The sequence below is a fragment of the Lactuca serriola genome, chromosome 7 (genome assembly GCF_051521515.1).
Source record: "Lactuca serriola cultivar US96UC23 chromosome 7, Lser_US96UC23_V15, whole genome shotgun sequence".
In the NCBI taxonomy this organism is placed as follows: domain Eukaryota; kingdom Viridiplantae; phylum Streptophyta; class Magnoliopsida; order Asterales; family Asteraceae; genus Lactuca; species Lactuca serriola.
The window spans coordinates 22,977,974-22,998,673 of record NC_136414.1 but is presented as its reverse complement, the minus strand read 5'-3'; the positions used below and the strand labels follow the sequence as shown (position 1 = coordinate 22,998,673).

The window sequence follows — 20,700 nt, the reverse complement described above, 5'->3', positions numbered from 1 at the left end:
TTTTGTAAATCTGAGATAGAGTGAGAATAAGCCGACGGGATCTAAATGAAATTTGTAATACTTGTAAATACCAATGCGTGGATATAAAGAATGTCGATAATAGAGCTCGTATACAAAAGATATGGATGAAACTTAGTCCCTACTCTTCGAGCGCGATAAATTCGATACAGTTTTGCAAATCGGAGATAGAATGAGAATTAGCCGACGAGGTCTAAATGAAAGTTGTAGTACTCGTAAATACCAATGCATGGATATAAAGAACATAGAAAATGGAGCTCGTACGCGGAAGATACGGACGAAGCTTAGGGCTACTCTACGATAAAATCCCTATAAATAAATGATGAATCCTACATAATTTCTTCACACCATAACCTTTTTTTTCTCTCTCTAACTTCTCTCTAGCCTACTTAAACCCCTCCCAAGTCTAGGGAACCTCCCTAGCACGAGAAGGAAGTCACGGAGCGTCCGACAGCTCCGAGAAGAAAAGCTTTCGGCTTGGAAACGCTGCTCCAGCAAAACCCTTTTCTTTTTAATAAAAACCCGTTGTAAGTGAGTTACGCCTATGCTATTTTTAATATAGTTTCTAATTAATTATGGTAACATTATTTGGACCTTAAAATAATTATTTGGCTATTATTATGAGTTATATAAGAGTGTTGTTTAACGCTTTATAATAGTAATAATTGCTAAACTATTAATTAATCGCAGTTAACGTTAGACTAAACCCTAGCGGTATTGATACTAGGTTTTGTCGAATGAAATTGTTTTAAGAGTAACGAAGCGCTGCCTGAGTTCGGAATCACCACCTTAACAAGTGAGTGCATGGTCTCTTTCGTCTTACACATAGATATGAAGTATTTTATATAAACTACGTGCCATGTGTGCATATTATTCGTATACTTGCTATCTATACTGGATGAACAATTTTATACAGGTTTTAAATGATTTAAATTGTATACGTATTTTATATCTACAAATATGTTGGGTATAACATGAGTAGATGAATTATGTGACATAAAAGATAATATGAGTGATCATTGGAAGCTATGGACTTAGTGCCTATTGAATAAATGTTGGTAGCTATGGACTTAGTACCTGATAGATAAATGTTGGTAACTATGGACTTAGTACCTAGACACTGGTAGCTATGGATTTAGTACCCGATGAATGAACTTTAGCAGCTATGGAATTAGTGCTTTACGAACGAGCATTGGCAGCTATGGACTTAGTGTCAGTCCTATAACCCTGGAAGCAAAGGACTTCAGAATGAACGAAGGCAGGATAGATGACTCTAAGGGTAGACTCTTGAGAGTAAGGAAGATAATGGGATGTGTAATTGGGTTGATTGTTTGATTGTTTAAACATAATAATTATATTATTGTGGGTTGAAAACCTTATGTACTCACTAGGTTTCCCAACCTGACCCACTCAGTTTATTTATATTACAAGTGTTGTTATGAAGTCATATTACACTGAGAGATTAAGGAGATATAAATCACTAGTGATAATGAATGTAAGTTCTCTTTATACTTATGTTACTGTATTGACGATGACATCCCAAATGTTTTAAAATGAATAAAAATACTTTTCTTCGGAAATGCTTTTGATAACGTATTTATCATGTTTTACTAGGAACAAATTCCGCAACATTTTTATTAAAAGCGGTACTCTGATTTTTATAAAGCATAAACAAAATCGGTCTTTTTTGGCCGTGAACAAATTCCGCAAATGGGGATGTCACACCGTGATCTACAACTTTCGTTTAGACTCCATCGGCCGGGACAGGAAAAGTCCGTTAAAAATTCATAACTTCTTCATCTGACGTCCGTTTTCTTCTGTCTTTTTACCGTTGAACTACTATCAACAAGATCTTCGATTCTGGTTTAGGTTGTTTTGGATAAAAATCACTCGATCTAAAATTCGAGTTTCGGGCTACATAGTGCTATGACAAATCTTAGAAAATTCATAACTTCCTCATAAGAAGTCAGATTTAGACATTGTTCGTATGCACGCTATCAGTTTAACGTATACTACGACTTTTGTTTAGATCACTGATGTTAAAAAGCACTTTATCGTAAATTCACTTTTTACGTCATACAGCGTCGTGCCGGTTCTGTCGCGAAACTTCGACATATCATAACTTATTCGTTATAACTTGGATTTCGATATTCTTTATATCTCCGGAATCCTTATTTCAACCACTACAACTTTCTTCATAGATATGGGGTTTACCTAACATTTATTTTTGACGCTTATTTTTATCCTTAATTTATTAAATCATAATAATTAAGTATAAAACACATAATAATCAAATAATACATCTTATTATTTCAAAACATGTTACAAAGGTTGGCCTAGACTATTACATCATCATTAATGCCTAGCTTAGAAACACAGGTGTTACACTACTAGCCTACTATGATGCCGACCAAGGGATGCCCTTCCACACGACAGTCTACATCAGGTTACCGTGTGTTTTTAGGAGATAACATTTTTTCATCATCTTCAAAACCACAAGGTGTTGTCTCCTGATCCCCACATAGGCTAAGTAGCACGGATTACCAATGTCATTATTGAGGTGAGTTTGCTTCACAATCTTCTTTGTGAGCTTCGTTGTCCTTTGGACAAGGCGACTATTGAAAAATTTCAATCTTCTTTCTGCATAAAACACACACACACAGATATATATATATATATATATATATATATATATATATATATATATATATATATATATATATATATGGGTTTTATGCAGAAAAGTATCAGTACTTTGGGAAACTTTTTCAAAAAGTCCTAAGAGTTTTTTTTAAACTTAAAGTGCCATTATTTTGAGAAAATCATATAATTTGTAATTTTATTTTCAATTACAAAAAAGAATTTTTTTCGTTAGTTTCGCCTATATATATATATATATATATATATATATATATATATATATATATATATATATCTTCAAATGTGGATTACCATCTGTTGTGCGGATATGTGGACAATGCTATTCTGTGAGAATGACAAAAAAATATGTTGTTTGATAATATGATATGTTCAATCTTAGATAACTAGTGTGATTATCACACATTCTCATTAATTAAATCGTCTATAACATTTTTATAGACTTTTTATTATTATTCTCATTCTATCAGAATGTTGTCAAAATGTTTATTGAGTCGTATTCTGTAAGAATGAAAATGAGTGAAAAACAATGTGTGGGAACAAAAAAAAAATAATAATTAGTGAGAATGTATGAAAATGACGATAGTTGTGTGAGGTTGAACGTATTTACATTACTAAATAACATATTCTTTTAGTAATTATCATAAAATAACACTGTCTACATGTCGGTATATTATATATATATATATATATATATATATATGTATATATATATATATATATATATATATATATATATATATAGAGAGAGAGAGAAAGAAAGTTTTGTTCATATATGGATACAGAATTATTGTGTGGTTGTAGGGACTAATAAAAATTTAAGAATAATTAAATAATTAATAATTCATAAAAGGCTAATTTGGTAAATCAACGTATAAATAAATTATTCAAATATTAATTATATCGTATTATTATGGTAACTGTATTTAATGTTAGTCTATATATCCTAGTAGGCGAATGCTCGCACGTTGTGCAGAAACACCTATATAGTTGAAGTTTTACAAATATATATATATATATATATATATATATATATATATATATATATATATATATTAATATAACAATAACGTTCTTAAATTTGATATAATAATTTGTATATACTAAATTGATATAATATATTGATTATTTTGAATTATATAATAATATATACATTTATTATAACTTCAAAATCTCAATCGTTTGAATGACTTCTACTCGCGAGTTACATATCAATAAAATTAAATATTATATATGATTTGATGTTATTTATAGTTGTTTTTATTGTTAATTAATTTTTTAAAATTTATTTGCTTAATATTTTAAGTTATATCATTATAATTATTTAAAACATCAAACATTATTTTTTTTTATTTTAAAGCTAGCAATATAATCATTTATATAGAGTTGTTTTTAACTATTTTTATTGTAAATTATTCTAAGCTACTTATTTGGAAACTTTTAACGATTATAAAAATATATTTAAGAAATATTTTATTTAAATTGAGATTACAATTTAGTTTTTGCTTTTATCACTATAATTTAACACTTTTAACTATTTACAAAATATTCTTTATTTTTTTAAATGGAACTAAAATTTATATTTGAGTTGACATTGTAATGCGCAGAAAAACCTATATAGCTGAAGTCTTTATAAATTTATATTTTTTTTAAATATAACACTAACGTTGTTGTTAAATTTGATATAATAATTTTTATATTAATTTGATATAATATATTGATTATTTTGAATTATATGATAATATATATATACATCCATTATAACATCATAATCTCAATCGTTTGAATGAACTTCTACTCGCGAGTTACACATCAATAAAATTAAATATTATATATGGTTTAAAATTATTTATAGTTGTTGTTATTGTTAACTAATTTTTTAAAATTTATTTGCTTAATGTTTTAATTTCTATCATTATAATTATTTAAAACATCAAACATTATTTTTTGATTTTAAAGATAACAATATAATCATTTATATATAGTTATTTTTAACTATTGTTATTATAAGTTATTTTAAGCTACTTATTTGAAAATTTTTAACGATTATAAAAATATATTTAGGAAATATTTTAGTTAAACCGATATTACAATTTAGTTTTTGCATTTATCACTATAATTTATCACTTTTAACTATTTATAAAATATTATTTGTTTTTTTTAGTGGAACTGAAATTTATATTTAAGTTGACACTGTAATGTTATATTTAAATTAACAATTTAATTATTTTGTCCAAATTGTTCAAAAGTTTTGTAGTTTTAAACTGATAATGGTTAAATGCAACAACATTTTAAATCTAATAAATTAAGTATAATACGTTAAAATTTAAAGACATAACTTAATAAATAGAAGTAAATATATTATTTTAAAATTGAAATTTAGTCTATTTATGATTACACTTTAGGTTTGATATTTATTTAACCTTATTAACCAACTTACAATCATTATTAGAAAGACACTACCATTTATCACTTTTAACTATTTATAAAATAATCTTTGGGTTGTTTAAGTTAAATAAAATTTATATTTAAGTTGAGCCTATAATGTTATATTTTAATTAATAATTTAAGTATTTTATACAAATTGTTCAAAAATTATACCTTTAAAATGATAATGGTTTACATCCAACAATATATTAAAACTAATAAATTAAGTATAATATGTTAAATGTTAAAAAACATAATTTTATAAGTAGGAGTAAATATATTATTTTAATATTGAAATTTAGTTTATATATGATTACACTTTAGATTTGATATTTATTTAACCTAATTACCAAATTATAATTATTATTATAAAAAAAATTGAAAAGTCATGGAAGTTTCAAATGAATGTGGTGAAAGGAAAAAAGAATGAGGGTTTCAAATACATGATATTCAAGAAAAAATGCTAACTTTATAAGTATGTATGATTCTAACCCTAATTATCTTTCTCCTTTTGTCTATAAACCGCCAGCCACACTCACCCGACACCGAACATTATCGTTTCCAGCCATTTTAAAAATTTCCAAAAAAATGTAGACCAACTTGCCGGCATTTCCTCTCCATGAACTGGTATTTTCCAAAACTCATTTGATTGACAACCACAAAAATGAATCTGTAAGTTATTTCTTTTTTATTTACATGGTAAATTTTTTCTTTGTAAGCAATTTGAATTTTCTTTTATATAACACCGGTATCAAAACATTAAGGGATTCTTACAACATATATTATGTGTCAAAATTTTGACTGATATTTACTGTAATACTCAAATATGATGATATCCAATTTCATGGCTATTGGTAATGTTTAATAATTTTATTTTGATTATCAAAATTATTTTGACCAATTAATAATTCATTTTTACCTATTGATTCACAATAAAATTTTGGTCACTTCTGCATTGATATATGTGACATCCCCATTTTTCACGGCCAGGAAAGACCGATTTTATTTATGTTTTGTAAAAATCAGAGTACTTCTTTTCATAAAAATGTTGCGGAATTTGTTCCCAGAAAAACATGTAAATACGTTATCAAAACATTTTCGAAGAAACGTATTTTATTCATTTTAAAACGTTTGAGATGTCATCGTCAATATAGAAACATAAGCATAAACAGAACTTACATGTATTTACACTAGTGATCTACATCTCTTTAATCACTCAGTGTAATGTGACTTCATAATAACACCTGTGATATAAATAAACTGAGTGGGTCAGGTTGGGAAACCTGATGAATACCTAGGGTTTTCAACCCAGAATAATATAATTATTATGTTTAAACAATCAAACAATCAACCCAATTACCCATCCCCATTATCTTGTTTACTCTTAGGGATTTATCCTAAGAGTCATCTATCATGCATTCATTTATTCTGAGGTCCCTTACTTCCAGGTATATAGGACTGGTACTAAATCTATAGCTGCCAATGCTCGTTAGTAAATCACTAATTCCATAGCTGCTATAGTTTCTTAATCGGGTACTAAATCCATAGCTACCAGTGTTTATCTAATAGGTACTAAGTCCATAGCTACCAATTCCTAACAGGTACTAAGTTCATAGCTACCAGTGTTTGTCCAATAGGCACTAAGTCCATAGCTGCCGATGTTATTTATTAGGCACTAAGTCTATAGCTGCCTATGTTTACTCACATTATCTTTTATCTCTCAACATTCATCTACCCATGTTATACCCAATATATTTGTAGATATAAAATACGTATACAGTTTAAATCAGTTAAAACATGTATAAAACGTTCATCCATAACAGATAACAATTATATAGATAATATGCACACATAGCACATAATTTATATTAAATACCTAATATCTATGTGTAAAATGAAAGTAACTATGCACTCACCTGAAAAGGTGGTGATTTTGCCTTCGAACAGCGTTTCGTTATCTCAAAACAATTATCCCTCGATAAAACCTAGTATCATTATCACTAGGGTTTAGTCTAACGTTAACCGTGACTAATTAATTGTCTAGCTATTATTATTATTATTATTATTATTATTATTATTATTATATAAGTGTTAAACAACACTCTATATAACTCATAATAATAGCTCAAATAATTATTTTAAGGTCCTAATAATATTACTATATTAAAACATAAGCTATACTAAAGATAGGTTAGATACAACTCACTTACAACGGGTTTCCTTGGACACCGGGCTCCGCTGGAGCAGCGTTCCCGAGCCGAAAGGCTCTTCTTCTTGGAGTCTTCGGGCACTTCGGGGTTTCCGCCTCATGCTAGGGAGGTTCCCTAGGCTTTTCGGGGGGGGGGGGGGGGGGGGGTTTCGGGGGCTAAAAAGAAGTTCTAAAGAGAGAGGGAAGTTATGGGAGGTGTGAGGAATGAATGGAGGCCTCACCACTTATTTTTAGGGGCTGGAGGAAGGTTCACGTCATGAATTTTAAATATTCACGTCGTGAGTCAGGCTGGTGCTGACACGTGGCATCGCACACAGGGTGGAAATCAGCCGATTTTCAAAAATTCATAACTTTCGCATACGAACTCCGTTTTCGACGTTCTTTATATCCACGCGTAGGTAAAAACAAGATCTACAACTTTCATTTAAACTCCGTCGGCTAATTCTCAACCGATCTTAAATTTAACAGTAGGAGGAGATTAGATTGTTAAATGACCGCGAAAAATTCGTAACTCCTTCATACGAAATCTGTTTTCGTCTATCTTTTTACCGTTGAGTTCCTATTAATGAGATATTCAACTCTCATTAAAGTTGTGTAAGCCAAAAACCGCTCGAACTAAAATTCGAGTTTCGGGCCGTGCACTGTTCTGCCAAATCTTAGAAAAATCATAACTTCCTCATACGAAGTCAGATTTTGGGCGTTTTTTTTTGTATGTTATCGGTTTAATGTATACTACAACTTTTGTTTAGATCACTAAGGCTATAAAGTCCTCTATCTTAAATTCACTATTTACGTCTCCCAGTGTCGTGCCGGTTTTGCCGAAAAACTTCGACGAGCCATAACTTCTTCGTTATAACTCGGATTTCGGCGTTCTTTATATGTACGGAACCCTTGAGACATATTCTACAGCTTGGTTAAGATTATTTATTCTAAATAATCATTTGTCGAAAAGTCATTTTCGACCCCTATTATCTCTCTAAATTGACTAGCCCGGATCTACGGACGTTACAATATATAATAATAGCGATGAGTCATTCTGCGAGAATTGAATCCAATTATGATGGAATGGAATCACAAATTTCAATTCTGTAGGAATGGAATCATGATATTTCATTACTAATTTATGCATTTTCTACAATTCTTGGTTATGGATTTTGGTGCAATTCACAGGTCTTCAAATGCTTGAAGAAGGGACCGCAAAATTGAAAGTGATTCTTGACAACAATATTCTTTTAGAATGTTGTTAAATTTTGATGTTTTTTTTTCAATTTTTAACTGTTCTTAGTTTTATTTTTTAACAATAAATGTAATTCTTAGCAATATTTACCCATATTGTGTAAGAATTAATGTAATTTTTGTTTTTATTCTTCAACTGATGGTTCAATAATTTGTTATTCTTCAATAATTTCATTTCATCTAAATATATATTCATTAAGAATGTTTTTTTTTTATGCTTAGAGAATGTCTCAAGATACTCATAAACACATTTTGTTAGAATGACCCGAAATAAAAGAATTATTATCTATTAAAATTAGATTTTTTAAAACTAAGAGAATTAATTACCCCTAAAAATCCAAAATTTCATTTTTTAAATGTAGTTTAATTGACTAAAATACACTTATACTAAATTTTATGTGATTATATGGTACATGATATCTCATAGTAATATCATAAACCTTCAACTAATTACCATATAACTTAGCTATATTATATATATATATATATATATATATATATATATATATATATATATATATATATATATATATGGGAAAAGTGAATATGTGGCTGTGGCTGTCATGTATGTAATATTAGGTACAGAACCATCAGAATTGACTTCATTTTGATTAAAAAAACACAATTTTTTTCATTGTTATCTTCTTTCTATTGCTTTTGAGCTCATATTATTTCTAATTTCATAATTTATCCCTAACATCTATGTATTTCAAATGTGTTGTTTACATTAGATCTCTAATAGGCTTCATAACTTTCTTTGACACCTACCATATGTATACTTGTATGGTTCTTTTTGATGTGTTATGAGAAGAAATTTATTGTTTTTTAATGAACAATTTCAATCTTTCACTATAGTTTTCTATATTAAATTTGAATATGAAGACTTATAGGTAAATGATAATGTATTCTTGTACATGGTTTGTGGTGCAAAATTAAATATTTAAAATTCCATAATAATATGTACAAAGTTTATCATCTAGTCTTATAGAGGATATAAGAAGGATGGTAGAGAGATTTGATTGCATTTTGTTAAAACTATATATTTTTTGATGGTTCTATACCTAATATTAGGTACATAACAACCATATATTCCCTAAGCCTATATATATATATATATATATATATATATATAAGGTTAGATTATTTTGTTTTTACTAGCTATTGTGTGTCAGAATGTACAGATCTTGACCAACGGATGAAATAAATCAATGAACATGATTTAAGAGTGTATGATATTACAATAGGATAACATGTATCATATAATTACACAATTTTTAGCAAAATGTTATTTTGGACAACTAATTACATTTATATAAAGAAATTTTCAGATTTTTAGGGATAATTAATTCTCCTAAATAAAAAAATCTGAATTTTTTTAATTAATTCAATTTTAATTCTAACGTAATTTGTAAACATAACCGATTTTATTCCATCAAAATGTTTTTTTTGTAAGAATGATATTTTTCAGGGTTTTATTCTATTAGAATATTAATGAAGAATAACATAATTCTTGAACTTCCGGTTGAAGAATAACAACATTTTAATATTTTCATATACATTTGAACTTAAATACAAATTCATACATATATTACATACTAATAGACTTATATATTTTAATATCTTTATATATATATATATATATATATATATATATATATATATATATATATATATATATATATTCTAAAAGAATATCATAAAAAATCAGCATTCTTAAATATACAATTAATGAACAAAAACATATGTAATTCTTAAAAATAACAACATTCTTAAATTGTGAGTGTGATCAATCTTTGATTCATTTTTTCAAGTCATTCTTATCAGGTCTTCTAGCCATTCTTCCGATCATTCCTATCATAAATGCAACAAAAACTAAAAATGGTTAAAAACATGTTACTTTCAATTCATATTAATTTATACATTAAACCGCACAAACCGCAACCAAACCACATAAACGTACGCATCAAACCGCACCACAATAACGCGGTTTTGAACATCTGTGGTGATGTTTATGGTTTCTAAATATTCAAACCGCATATGTGGTACGGTTTGTGTTTTTGACTCTAAACCGCACCGCACACACCCCTAATATATATATTTGATTTCATTAAAAGGTTCGAATATATATATTTGGATTTCATTAAAAGGTTCATTCGAAGCATCCACCCCAAGCTAAATGTGTGAAGGCCTAAACTTTCAAGTTAAGAGGGTAAAAATCCAAAACCATGATTATTTATATTCGCAAACAACAATGAAGGTCTGATAGCTAGCCGGGGGCGATGCTTTTTATTCCCATGAAAATGCTAATTGCTATTGGAACATATAAAAGACTTCGAAAAGATATAATAAAGATAGTAGCTAGATATGAAAAAGAGTAGCTTGAAATAGTAACTTCTCTGAGAGAAAAACAACTACAAATATGCAGTGAAATTTATGGAGTTTTGAGTGTATCATATTATCATTTACCATACTCACACGGTACTCACAAGGAGTGATAATGGTTTGAACATCGATCAGATATTAAATTAACTCTTTTCCACCATGGAGACTTTCGTTTAATATCGTATCCATCAAATGTGTATAATCCTTAAGATGGATGCTCAAATCTTTTTAAAGATAAATGCAGAGGGCTGTGTATGTTTTTTATTTTTTATTTTTATTTTTGCCGATTTACCAAAAGAAATAGAACTCTCTCTCTCTCTCTCTCTCTCTCTCTCTCTCTCTCTCTCTCTCTCTCTCTCTCTCTCTCTCTCTCTCTCTCTCTCTCTCTCTCTCTCTCTCTCTCTCTCTCTCTCTCTCTCTCTCTCTCTCTCTCTCTCTCTCTCTCTCTCTCTCTCTCTCTCTCTCTCTCTCTCTCTCTCTCTCTCTCTCTCTCTCCAAGCAATTAAAACTGCAATCCTCCATAATTAATGCATATGCACATCCTCTGCATTAACTCTTTGGCTGTCATCTCTTCAATCCTCCAACCTCTTCCTTTCCTTTCTCCTCCTCTTCTTTCTCTCTCTCTATCGCTCTCTAAGACTTTTTTTCACAATAAATTAGGTGATCGTCATTCCAACACCGCCTGAAATTACTCTTTTACTCTCTTGAAAGTGGTTTTCCATTGGCATTGTTCTCCTCCCCGAATACCCAGATCTTTCACTTTAAGCTTCACAAGCAAAAAAAAAAAAAAAAAAAAAACCCTGTAAGTCCATCTTCTCCACTTTTGTAAGCGATAAACTGATTAATTTTTCTACGATGTTCTTCTTTGAAAGCGAAGGTAGGGTACGAAATTGAAATGATTATGTAGGTTTTGGTTATATTTTATTTTGAACTGATGTATGTTCTATTATTTTGGGGCTAAACTTTCTCACATTTGGTCTTTCATAGGCCGGATGGGTTGAAAATTATATTTGTTACATTGTTCGAAAGTAATTAATAGAAATTGCCATTTAAAATCGTCTTTTAACCAAAGAAGTAAAGCTCACAAAATCGAGATTTTATATATGAACATAGTACAGATGTGTTGAAAATTATATTTGTTACATTGTCCTAGAGTAATTAATAGAAATTTCCATTAAGAATCCCGTTTAACCAAAGAAGTAAAGCTCACAAAATCGCTCTCTTTCTAGAGAGAGGGAGAGGGGAAGGGATGTATATATATATATATATATATATATATATATATATATATATATATAGAGAGAGAGAGAGAGAGAGAGAGAGAGAGAGAGAGAGAGAGAGAGAGAGAGAGGAAAAAGTCCTAAAAGTTCAAAGTCATTAAAAGTTGACTTTTATTCAAAGAATAAAAATATCTTTTCTTCTGCAATTAATATATATGTGTAAGTTGCTAGTCAAAAGTTAATTATTAGCGTATCTTCCTCTCTATTCTTTATTTATGTTTAAATTTTTGTTGTTTTAACCTGGAAAATTAATGAGGGTCACAACAATATTTGTTTCTCCTGAGCTTGGATATATGTATTTTAATGGATATGTGGTTTTTGTTTCAAAATTTTTTTATTATCAAACTGAAGCTAAGCTCTTCATAAATTCGAGCAGAAGCAGCCTTGAAAGGAGAGATGTTTCAGCCAAACATGTTTGAAAATCATCATCATCATCATCTTCTTGATATGAGTCATAGAGCCCCAGAAAATAATCTTCTTATGCTTAGAGATGACGATCAAGATAGTAAATCCGGGAACGATATCATGGAAGCTGTTTCAGGCGATGATCAAGATCCCAGTCAACATGCCAATAAAAAGAAACGCTACCATCGCCATACTCAACATCAAATCCAGGAAATGGAAGCGTGAGTTATATATTCTTTTAACCTAATCTTGTATATCTCATTTTTGTTGGTTTCACTCTAATGGGTGTAGTAATGGAGTTAGAATATCTAGTACGCTGAATTTACCAAAGTGTATATATAAATTTTTTTAGCGGCTAAAATTCTTTAATTTCGTGTTTTTTTTTTACTGAAATCTGAAAAATTATTTGTAGCAAATACAAATTTGGAAGGAAGTGAGTGCAGATTGTACATGTTATTAATCCTTCCTTGACTCCTTTTAGGAGAGAAGTTTGAATTAATGTTTTTTGTTGTTGACCTTTATACTATTTAATATACTTGTAGGTTTTTCAAAGAGTGCCCCCATCCCGATGATAAGCAAAGAAAGGAACTTGGAAGAAGACTATCCTTAGAGCCTTTGCAGGTTAAATTTTGGTTCCAGAACAAACGAACACAAATGAAGGTAACTAACTTGCACAAAAACACAAATTTGTACCATGAAGGTTCAATTCAAAGAAGTTGCTATGTAATTTGTACAACTTTTTTTTTTTGGTTATGTTATACAACTTAATTATGTGACTATAATATGATCCTGGACCTCTTTAGTCAGTGCTAGCTTTTTCAATGGGGAATATCATAAATGACTAGCAAGACATATTTAGTCGTTGATATAGTTGGTTGTCTATTAGAGCTAAGAGGCTCAATATCGCAATTTCCATAATGTTCAAAGCGTATAATATGTACACAGGCATAAATCTTGAATGGGTGTATCCGAGTCTGATGGTCCTATATGGAGAAAATTGATTTATGATCATATGTACATCCATAATCCTTTATTAATTTTTGGTATTCTGACATCAATTTGGTTTAACTATAGTTGCAATTTTCTAAATGTATAATAAGTAACGACACTAATTAGCTAAGCTGTTCTAACCTTTTTTTCCTCTCCTGTGATCGGTATATACAATCCATTAATTACATGTTATTAATTTGTTTGTGATGGAACACACCTAGTGGAATGTTGACTGTATTTGCACTTATACTTGTATATAGACAAACAACATTATTCTAAATATATAAGCTAGCTGTTAAAAATTGAAATTATACTGTATAAACTAACTGCTCAAATTCTGGCCTTTTTCATTTTCCTTCTATATTAGGCTCAGCATGAACGCTTTGATAACACACAGCTGAGGAATGAAAATGAAAAGCTCCAGGCAGAGAACATACGGTACAAGGAAGCCCTCGCAAACGCCACCTGTCCTAACTGTGGAGGGCCAGCAGCTATTGGTGAAATGTCTTTTGATGAACAACAGTTGAGGATGGAAAATGCTCGTCTACGAGAAGAGGTATGTTAGATTTTAATTACCCTAAGAAAGAATATTTTCCTCACAAGTTTAAGTAGGGTAAGTGCTAGTTTTATAACATACCAATGTCATTTTTTTGGCTTTTTTAACAGATTGATAGGATATCTGGAATTGCTGCCAAGTATGTTGGCAAGCCAATGCTCTCTTACCCTGATGCATCGTCTCAAGGACCCTCTCGCTCACTTGACTTACCTATGGCTAGTTTTAGTCCACAACAAGGGATTGTAGGCGAGATGTTTGGAGCAAACGACCTTCTTCGGTCCTTGGCTGGTGGCCCTACTGAGGCTGAGAAGCCTATTATCATTGAGCTAGCTGTTACAGCCATGGAGGAACTGGTTAGAATGGCTCAGGTTTGTGAGCCCTTGTGGGTTCCAACCTCAAATAACTCTCATGAGATTTTAAGCGAAGATGAGTATCTGCGGTCATTTCCTAGAGGCATTGGACCAAAACTAATGGGATGGAAATCAGAAGCTTCAAGGGAATCGATGGTCGTCATCATGAATCATATGACTCTTGTGGAAATTCTAATGGATGTGGTATATATTTACTAAACATACTATCTTTTTGTGGTAACATTATTATCAATGATGAAGCACTTCCCTAATCTAACCATGATTTTTCAGAATCAATGGTCAAATGTGTTTTGTGGCATTGTTTCAAGAGCAATGACTTTAGAAGTGCTTTCAACCGGAGTGGCTGGCAATTATAATGGAGCTCTTCAAGTGGTAAGAAATCACTCATCCAATGTCTTGTGGATCCAATTCAATAATTCAATTGATTCTAGATATTTTTAGGCGTATTATATTTGAAATTTAAAATGTTGTGAAGTACACGCTTCACAATCACTTCCGAATCCTAGACTTAAAAGTCCAGACCAATTAATCAAATTAATTGATTTGTACGTGTCACTACAAGAAATATCACCAATTCCGACGAAGCATATAAGCGACGTCTACTCTTTCGATCCACTCGTCTTTCAAGATTAGGGTTTAGAGTTTAGGGTCAGAAAAGGTAAGGTAATCTCTAGGAATCTTGTAATCTCTATATCGGCGCTTAAATGTTGGATTTTCTAGAGTTAAGCCGGCGCACACCATCGTTCAGGGTGGTTGGAGACGAGTTATGCAAGAATTACACTAAAAAGGAAAAGAAGGAGGTATTGTTTTACTTTTGTATTTACGACGGCGTGGTTGAAGGTGGCCGATAGGACCGATATCTCGTCATCATTGAAAACCGTTTTCATAGTCAATTGATTTTTTGAAATGGTTCTATGGTGGTAAACCATTCTATATGTTGACACATAAGGTAAATATAAACACAATAAAGAACCCATATTCACCGTCAATGTCGGTATATCCAACAATAACAACAAAAACCTCTTATTCAGAACTTCATGGGATAGTTTGTAGAATTGTCTTCTTCTTTACCCTTGAATCTATTTAGAGTCTTGCCCTTTTTATTTATAATATTTTCATGTCCGGTCCATCGAAAGATACCATTTCTGTCATATTTTTCCTTAGAACATAAACAATGGTGAGTTCAATGAAAGGGTTTAATGAGGTGGCATGTTTAGTTGTCAATTAATGGATGAAACTCTAACATAGTGATATGTCACCATGGTATTCAATGGATTTAGAGTTCAATGACCATTGAACTCTTCAATGGAAAAAATGAAAGTTTTCTAGTTTTAATATATACTATAAATTATTTTTTGTAACTTCTTATTGAACTTTGTAGAATTCAATGCATTGTAAGAAAAAATAAGAGTTGTATGGAGTGTAAAAAAAATGATATGACGATCCATTGAACTTTATGGAGTTCAATGCATTGTGGATGCCCTTAGCATACAAGGTTTTATAAACCTAACTGAGTGTGAGGGTAACAACTATAAAGTATGGTGTCTCTGAAATTGAAATAATATGAACACGATAATGAAATAACACAAGCAAACCCAAATGTTCCTCATTGTACCTCACTTCCATCGTTGCCACATCAAAAATTATCTCTTTGAAATCAAAAATTATGAATGAAATGGTTTCCTTCATCATGTAATTTTTACATAAACAACTTATGGTTTAAAGACATTTTTACCGGTAAGATCTTTTTTTTCATCCATATGGATTACAGTTTGAGCAAAAGAGCAGTTTAGGTCTTTTCCTTTAGAACTTCTAGCTTGCAGAATGTTGTTGGGAGAATGAAGTTGAATTTGAAATAGGCCTTTATAATCTTTCTCCTTCCTTTTTAGTCTAGTCGATTTGATTTTTGGCTTTAAAAAGAATTCAATGAATCTTCAAATTTTGCTTGAGCCATTAATGCTCTAATCATGACATGCCATAAAGAAAAACCGGTATCACAATCTAACAATGGCTGATCATATTTCATTGAAGTCGTTTGTTCAATGTCACCTTAAAATGTATAAGAGAAAACTGATTTGAAAGTATGCACGTTTAGAGAAAATAGACAAACCTTGTGTCGGTGTTGGATAAATTGACAAAACCTTTGCATGTTTAAGAAAGAAATCAAATGAAGGAAACCTTTGTAGGCTTAGCAAATTGATATTATCTTGATTTAACATAATTTTTCTATGATAACACACTCGTTTTTCAGCTCCCAAGCTCGACCTTGAATTTCAAGATCACCATTGTCCCTCCTTGTTTCCTGTTAACCCTGATTGGCCCTAAATTCTTAGTTTAACCTTCCTTACCATATTTTTCACTCATTTAGTTTGTTTAACCTTACCTAATACACTAATTATTCGGATGGGGCTCCCCACTCTGTCCCTACCCCTGCCGCTCCCCCCGATCTCAAAAACATTGTTAAATACCCTTCGTATAGAAATAGGGTACCGTCATGGTTTTTGACACCCCTATATAAAGAGAATCAATTAGAACAACCAGAACGTATAATTTTGGATGGAAATCTTTGCAAGAAAAACCATAACGCACTCGAATTATATTATTAATAAGATTAAAGAAGAAGGGATATTTAGTGCAATTCCGATGGAGAAAGGAAGAAGGGATACTGAGTGTCATTTTTATAGATCATTTGAAAAAAAAATGTAAATTATGAGAAAATGACAAGTGACACTAATAACTAATATGATATAATAAATAAAGATCTTTTTGTCTCATGTGATATTCTCATTCATTTTGTCACATGTCATTTTATGGTTATTTTAAATTAGTTTTTTTTTTTTCTATATGTCATTTTATGGTTTTTTTCTATTTTATTAAATTACACATAGTAAATGTAATAATTACAATAAATATAATAATAAATGAGTACCAATTTCATTAATAAACTTACCTTCTAATTTTAAAATCCTAAATTAAAGCTTCATTAGTTTCCTTTGTTTATTTATCTAAATTATTTATTTAAATTTATAAAAGAATAAATACTTTAATTTTTATAATTCAATATTTTTTTATCTTTTTCTTATAAATTCAAACTTCTTAAATGCTTAGAATTTCATATTTTTTTAAAATAAACTAATATAATACATGAATCTTACACCTAGTTTATTAGTATAGGAATATTAGAACAATTAATTTAAGGCTATATTTATTAGCTAAGAAACTATAATCCTAAAACAATGTAAAGACTTCTTATCAACTACCAAACAAATGACAATGTATCCTGATCCTTAAAACCTGGAAACCAATAAGAAACAAAATAACTCCCAAAGAGAGAGAATTCAGCTCACACATCAACCGCTAGCTATCAAGTATCATTTTTTTGTCGATATTGGTAATCAACAACTAAGATATTTACTCGCAGTAGGTTGTAAAAAAGGTCATTGTGAATTTTTCCCCGGAAAAAGATTCATTAGCCAATTTTAAAAGGCCTACTGCAATAACGTGTGGATTCAATAATTATTATTTTTAGATATATATACTTAGATGTGACAAAGATTATTATTTACACACTTAAGGATTTTTCACATATGTTTAGTATAAAAAAGATTGTGGTATCTGCACGTCAAGATAAATAGTGGAGAAATGAAGTGTAGTATACTTGTATTTGTTGTAGTAAGCTATGCAATGAAACCCTAATTGTATTTATTTATATACTGTACTAAATGTTTTGTTTTTCCAGATGACAGCTGAATATCAGATTCCTTCACCACTCGTTCCAACACGAGAAAACTATTTCGTTCGGTATTGTAAACAACATGGTGATGGGACATGGGCGGTTGTTGATGTATCCTTGGATAATATGCGCTCATCCTCAAGTTCAAGATGTAGGAGAAGGCCCTCTGGTTGCTTTATTCAAGAACTTCCTAGTGGTTACTCAAAGGTACACCCTCTAGCTTCAATCAATATATTGTTTTAGCTTTGATGAAGTAAATGAATTTCACAAATCATGTCTTGTTTTTTATTCTAGGTCACTTGGATTGAACATGTTGAAGTTGATAATGGGGTCGTTCATGATATCTATAAGGTACTAGTAAACTCTGGTCTAGCATTTGGTGCAAAAAGATGGATAGCCACTTTAGATAGACAAAGTGAACGACTTGCAAGTGCAATGGCTAGCAATATTCCTGCAGGAGATATCGGAGGCAAGTGTTCTAGATCACATTCATATCTTTCCTAGTATCTGATTAAAGAACTTTTCTAGTATGGTTTAATAAAATAAATGATTATCCAATTCATTCTTTTTATAGTTATAACATCTCCAGAAGGTCGAAAGAGTATGTTGAAGTTAGCTGAAAGAATGGTTTTGAGCTTCTGTAGTGGGGTTGGTGCTTCGACTGCACACACATGGACAACTTTATCTGGTAGTGGAGGAGATGATGTACGTGTAATGACCCGAAAAAGTGTAGATGATCCAGGCAGGCCTTCTGGTATTGTGCTAAGTGCTGCAACTTCATTTTGGTTACCAGTTCACCCAAAACAGGTTTTCAATTTTCTCCGCGATGAGAACTCTAGGAGTGAGGTAATTATGCAACTAGCCTTTAATATAAAACCTTATATATTCATATGAAATTAGCTCTTTAATTCTATTTTATACATCCAGTGGGACATACTTTCAAATTGTGGGCATGTTGAAGAAATCGCACACATTGCCAACGGCCGTGATCCAGGAAATTGTGTTTCCCTTCTGCGTGTTAATGTAAGCTCTAGAATTAAATATAACACACTTAGTTCATCCTATATACACAACTAGACAAATAACTGGATATATATGCTTTTTACACATTTCATATATCAATATGCATGCAACTTTATAAATAAAAATCTTAATCGGTTGCCAATTTATTAATCGGATGACTTTTAAATTGTTTACACTGTAGAGTGCAAATTCAAGTCAGAGCAACATGCTCATCCTACAAGAGAGTTCAACCGATTCTACAGGTTCATATGTTATATATGCACCAGTGGATATTAGTGCAATGAATGTTGCATTAAATGGAGGCGATCCGGATTATGTTGCGTTGCTTCCATCTGGTTTTGCCATACTTCCTGATGGACCAGTACATTATGAAGGAGGAGTTCTTGTTGGTGGAACCAGTGGATCATTACTCACCATCGCATTCCAGATTTTAGTAGATTCGGTTCCTACATCCAAACTATCACTAGGATCGGTGGCAACAGTTAATAATCTTATTAAGTGCACGGTTGAAAGGATCAAAGCTGCAGTCACTTCTAATATGAGTAAAGCAATGGGGATTTCATAAGGTAAACCAACCATCAACCTCACTTGGTTACTTCAGATTTCAAATTATTCTTTTTTTAATAAGCATTAATAAGGTTAACCCGAATAGTGTACTGGTGGTAGTGGAGGGGTGCTGCACTGATGTGGCTACTCCTACGCGTTGTGTATACCTATCAGTCTCATACTAATTGGGGTTATAACTTTTTGTTTTAATTGTATCTCTGCATTTATGTACTTTGTAGTGATGTGAAGAAAAGGGGAAAAACATCTTGGCAGGCGATAATTTCTCTGTTATCTTTAGGAATAGATGGAAGAAGTCAAGAACGAACCTGAACGATCCTTCCTTTAGATTTTTTCAAAGTTTATCAAGGTTCGGGTATTGACTATGCATATCTTGAAGATTATAGAGTGAACTTAGACCTTGTCGAGTAAATACTAGTTAAAACTCTCAAAACACTTTTTTCTTCTCTTGGGTTTCATTAGAGATTTTCAGTCTTTTGTGTTTTTTGGATTAGAATTAAACCGGTAACCTGCATCAAGCTACATGCAACAACTCTTACTGTTGGCTTCGCACTTTTGTCCAATGTTTAGCTATTCCTTGGTTTGATATGTTGGGAAATAAATTTCAGGTTTTCACTTTATATATATTTGATTTTTAATTTTGTTAGGTTAAAATTTATGGGGCCTTGAATTGACTTCAATAATTGGTGCCACATAGGCACCATGCAAGATGCCTCCAACATTTGTCATTTGATGCCTGTATTATAGTGTGGTGCCCTACAATGCCTCCAATATTTTGCATTTTTTTAAAACAAACATTTCATAGCATGTTAAGTCATTAAAATTATGAAATTCAATATATTTGAATA

At 30.8% G+C, this 20,700-nt stretch overlaps 1 protein-coding gene across 1 annotated transcript; it reads left to right on the top strand.

Annotated features, from left to right (window-relative positions):
- Window positions 1-11,500: 11,500 nt before the first annotated feature.
- On the top strand, window positions 11,501-20,476 carry LOC145061414 (homeobox-leucine zipper protein MERISTEM L1-like). Its single transcript, XM_079008873.1, has 12 exons — window positions 11,501-11,732; window positions 12,587-12,836; window positions 13,158-13,275; window positions 13,973-14,161; window positions 14,272-14,715; window positions 14,803-14,904; window positions 18,272-18,472; window positions 18,560-18,734; window positions 18,840-19,111; window positions 19,193-19,288; window positions 19,470-19,854; window positions 20,074-20,476. Exons 2-11 carry the CDS (start codon window positions 12,607-12,609, stop codon window positions 19,851-19,853), a joined length of 2,211 nt encoding a protein of 736 aa, XP_078864999.1. The 5' UTR covers window positions 11,501-11,732; window positions 12,587-12,606; the 3' UTR covers window position 19,854; window positions 20,074-20,476.
- The last annotated feature ends 224 nt before the right edge of the window (window positions 20,477-20,700 follow it).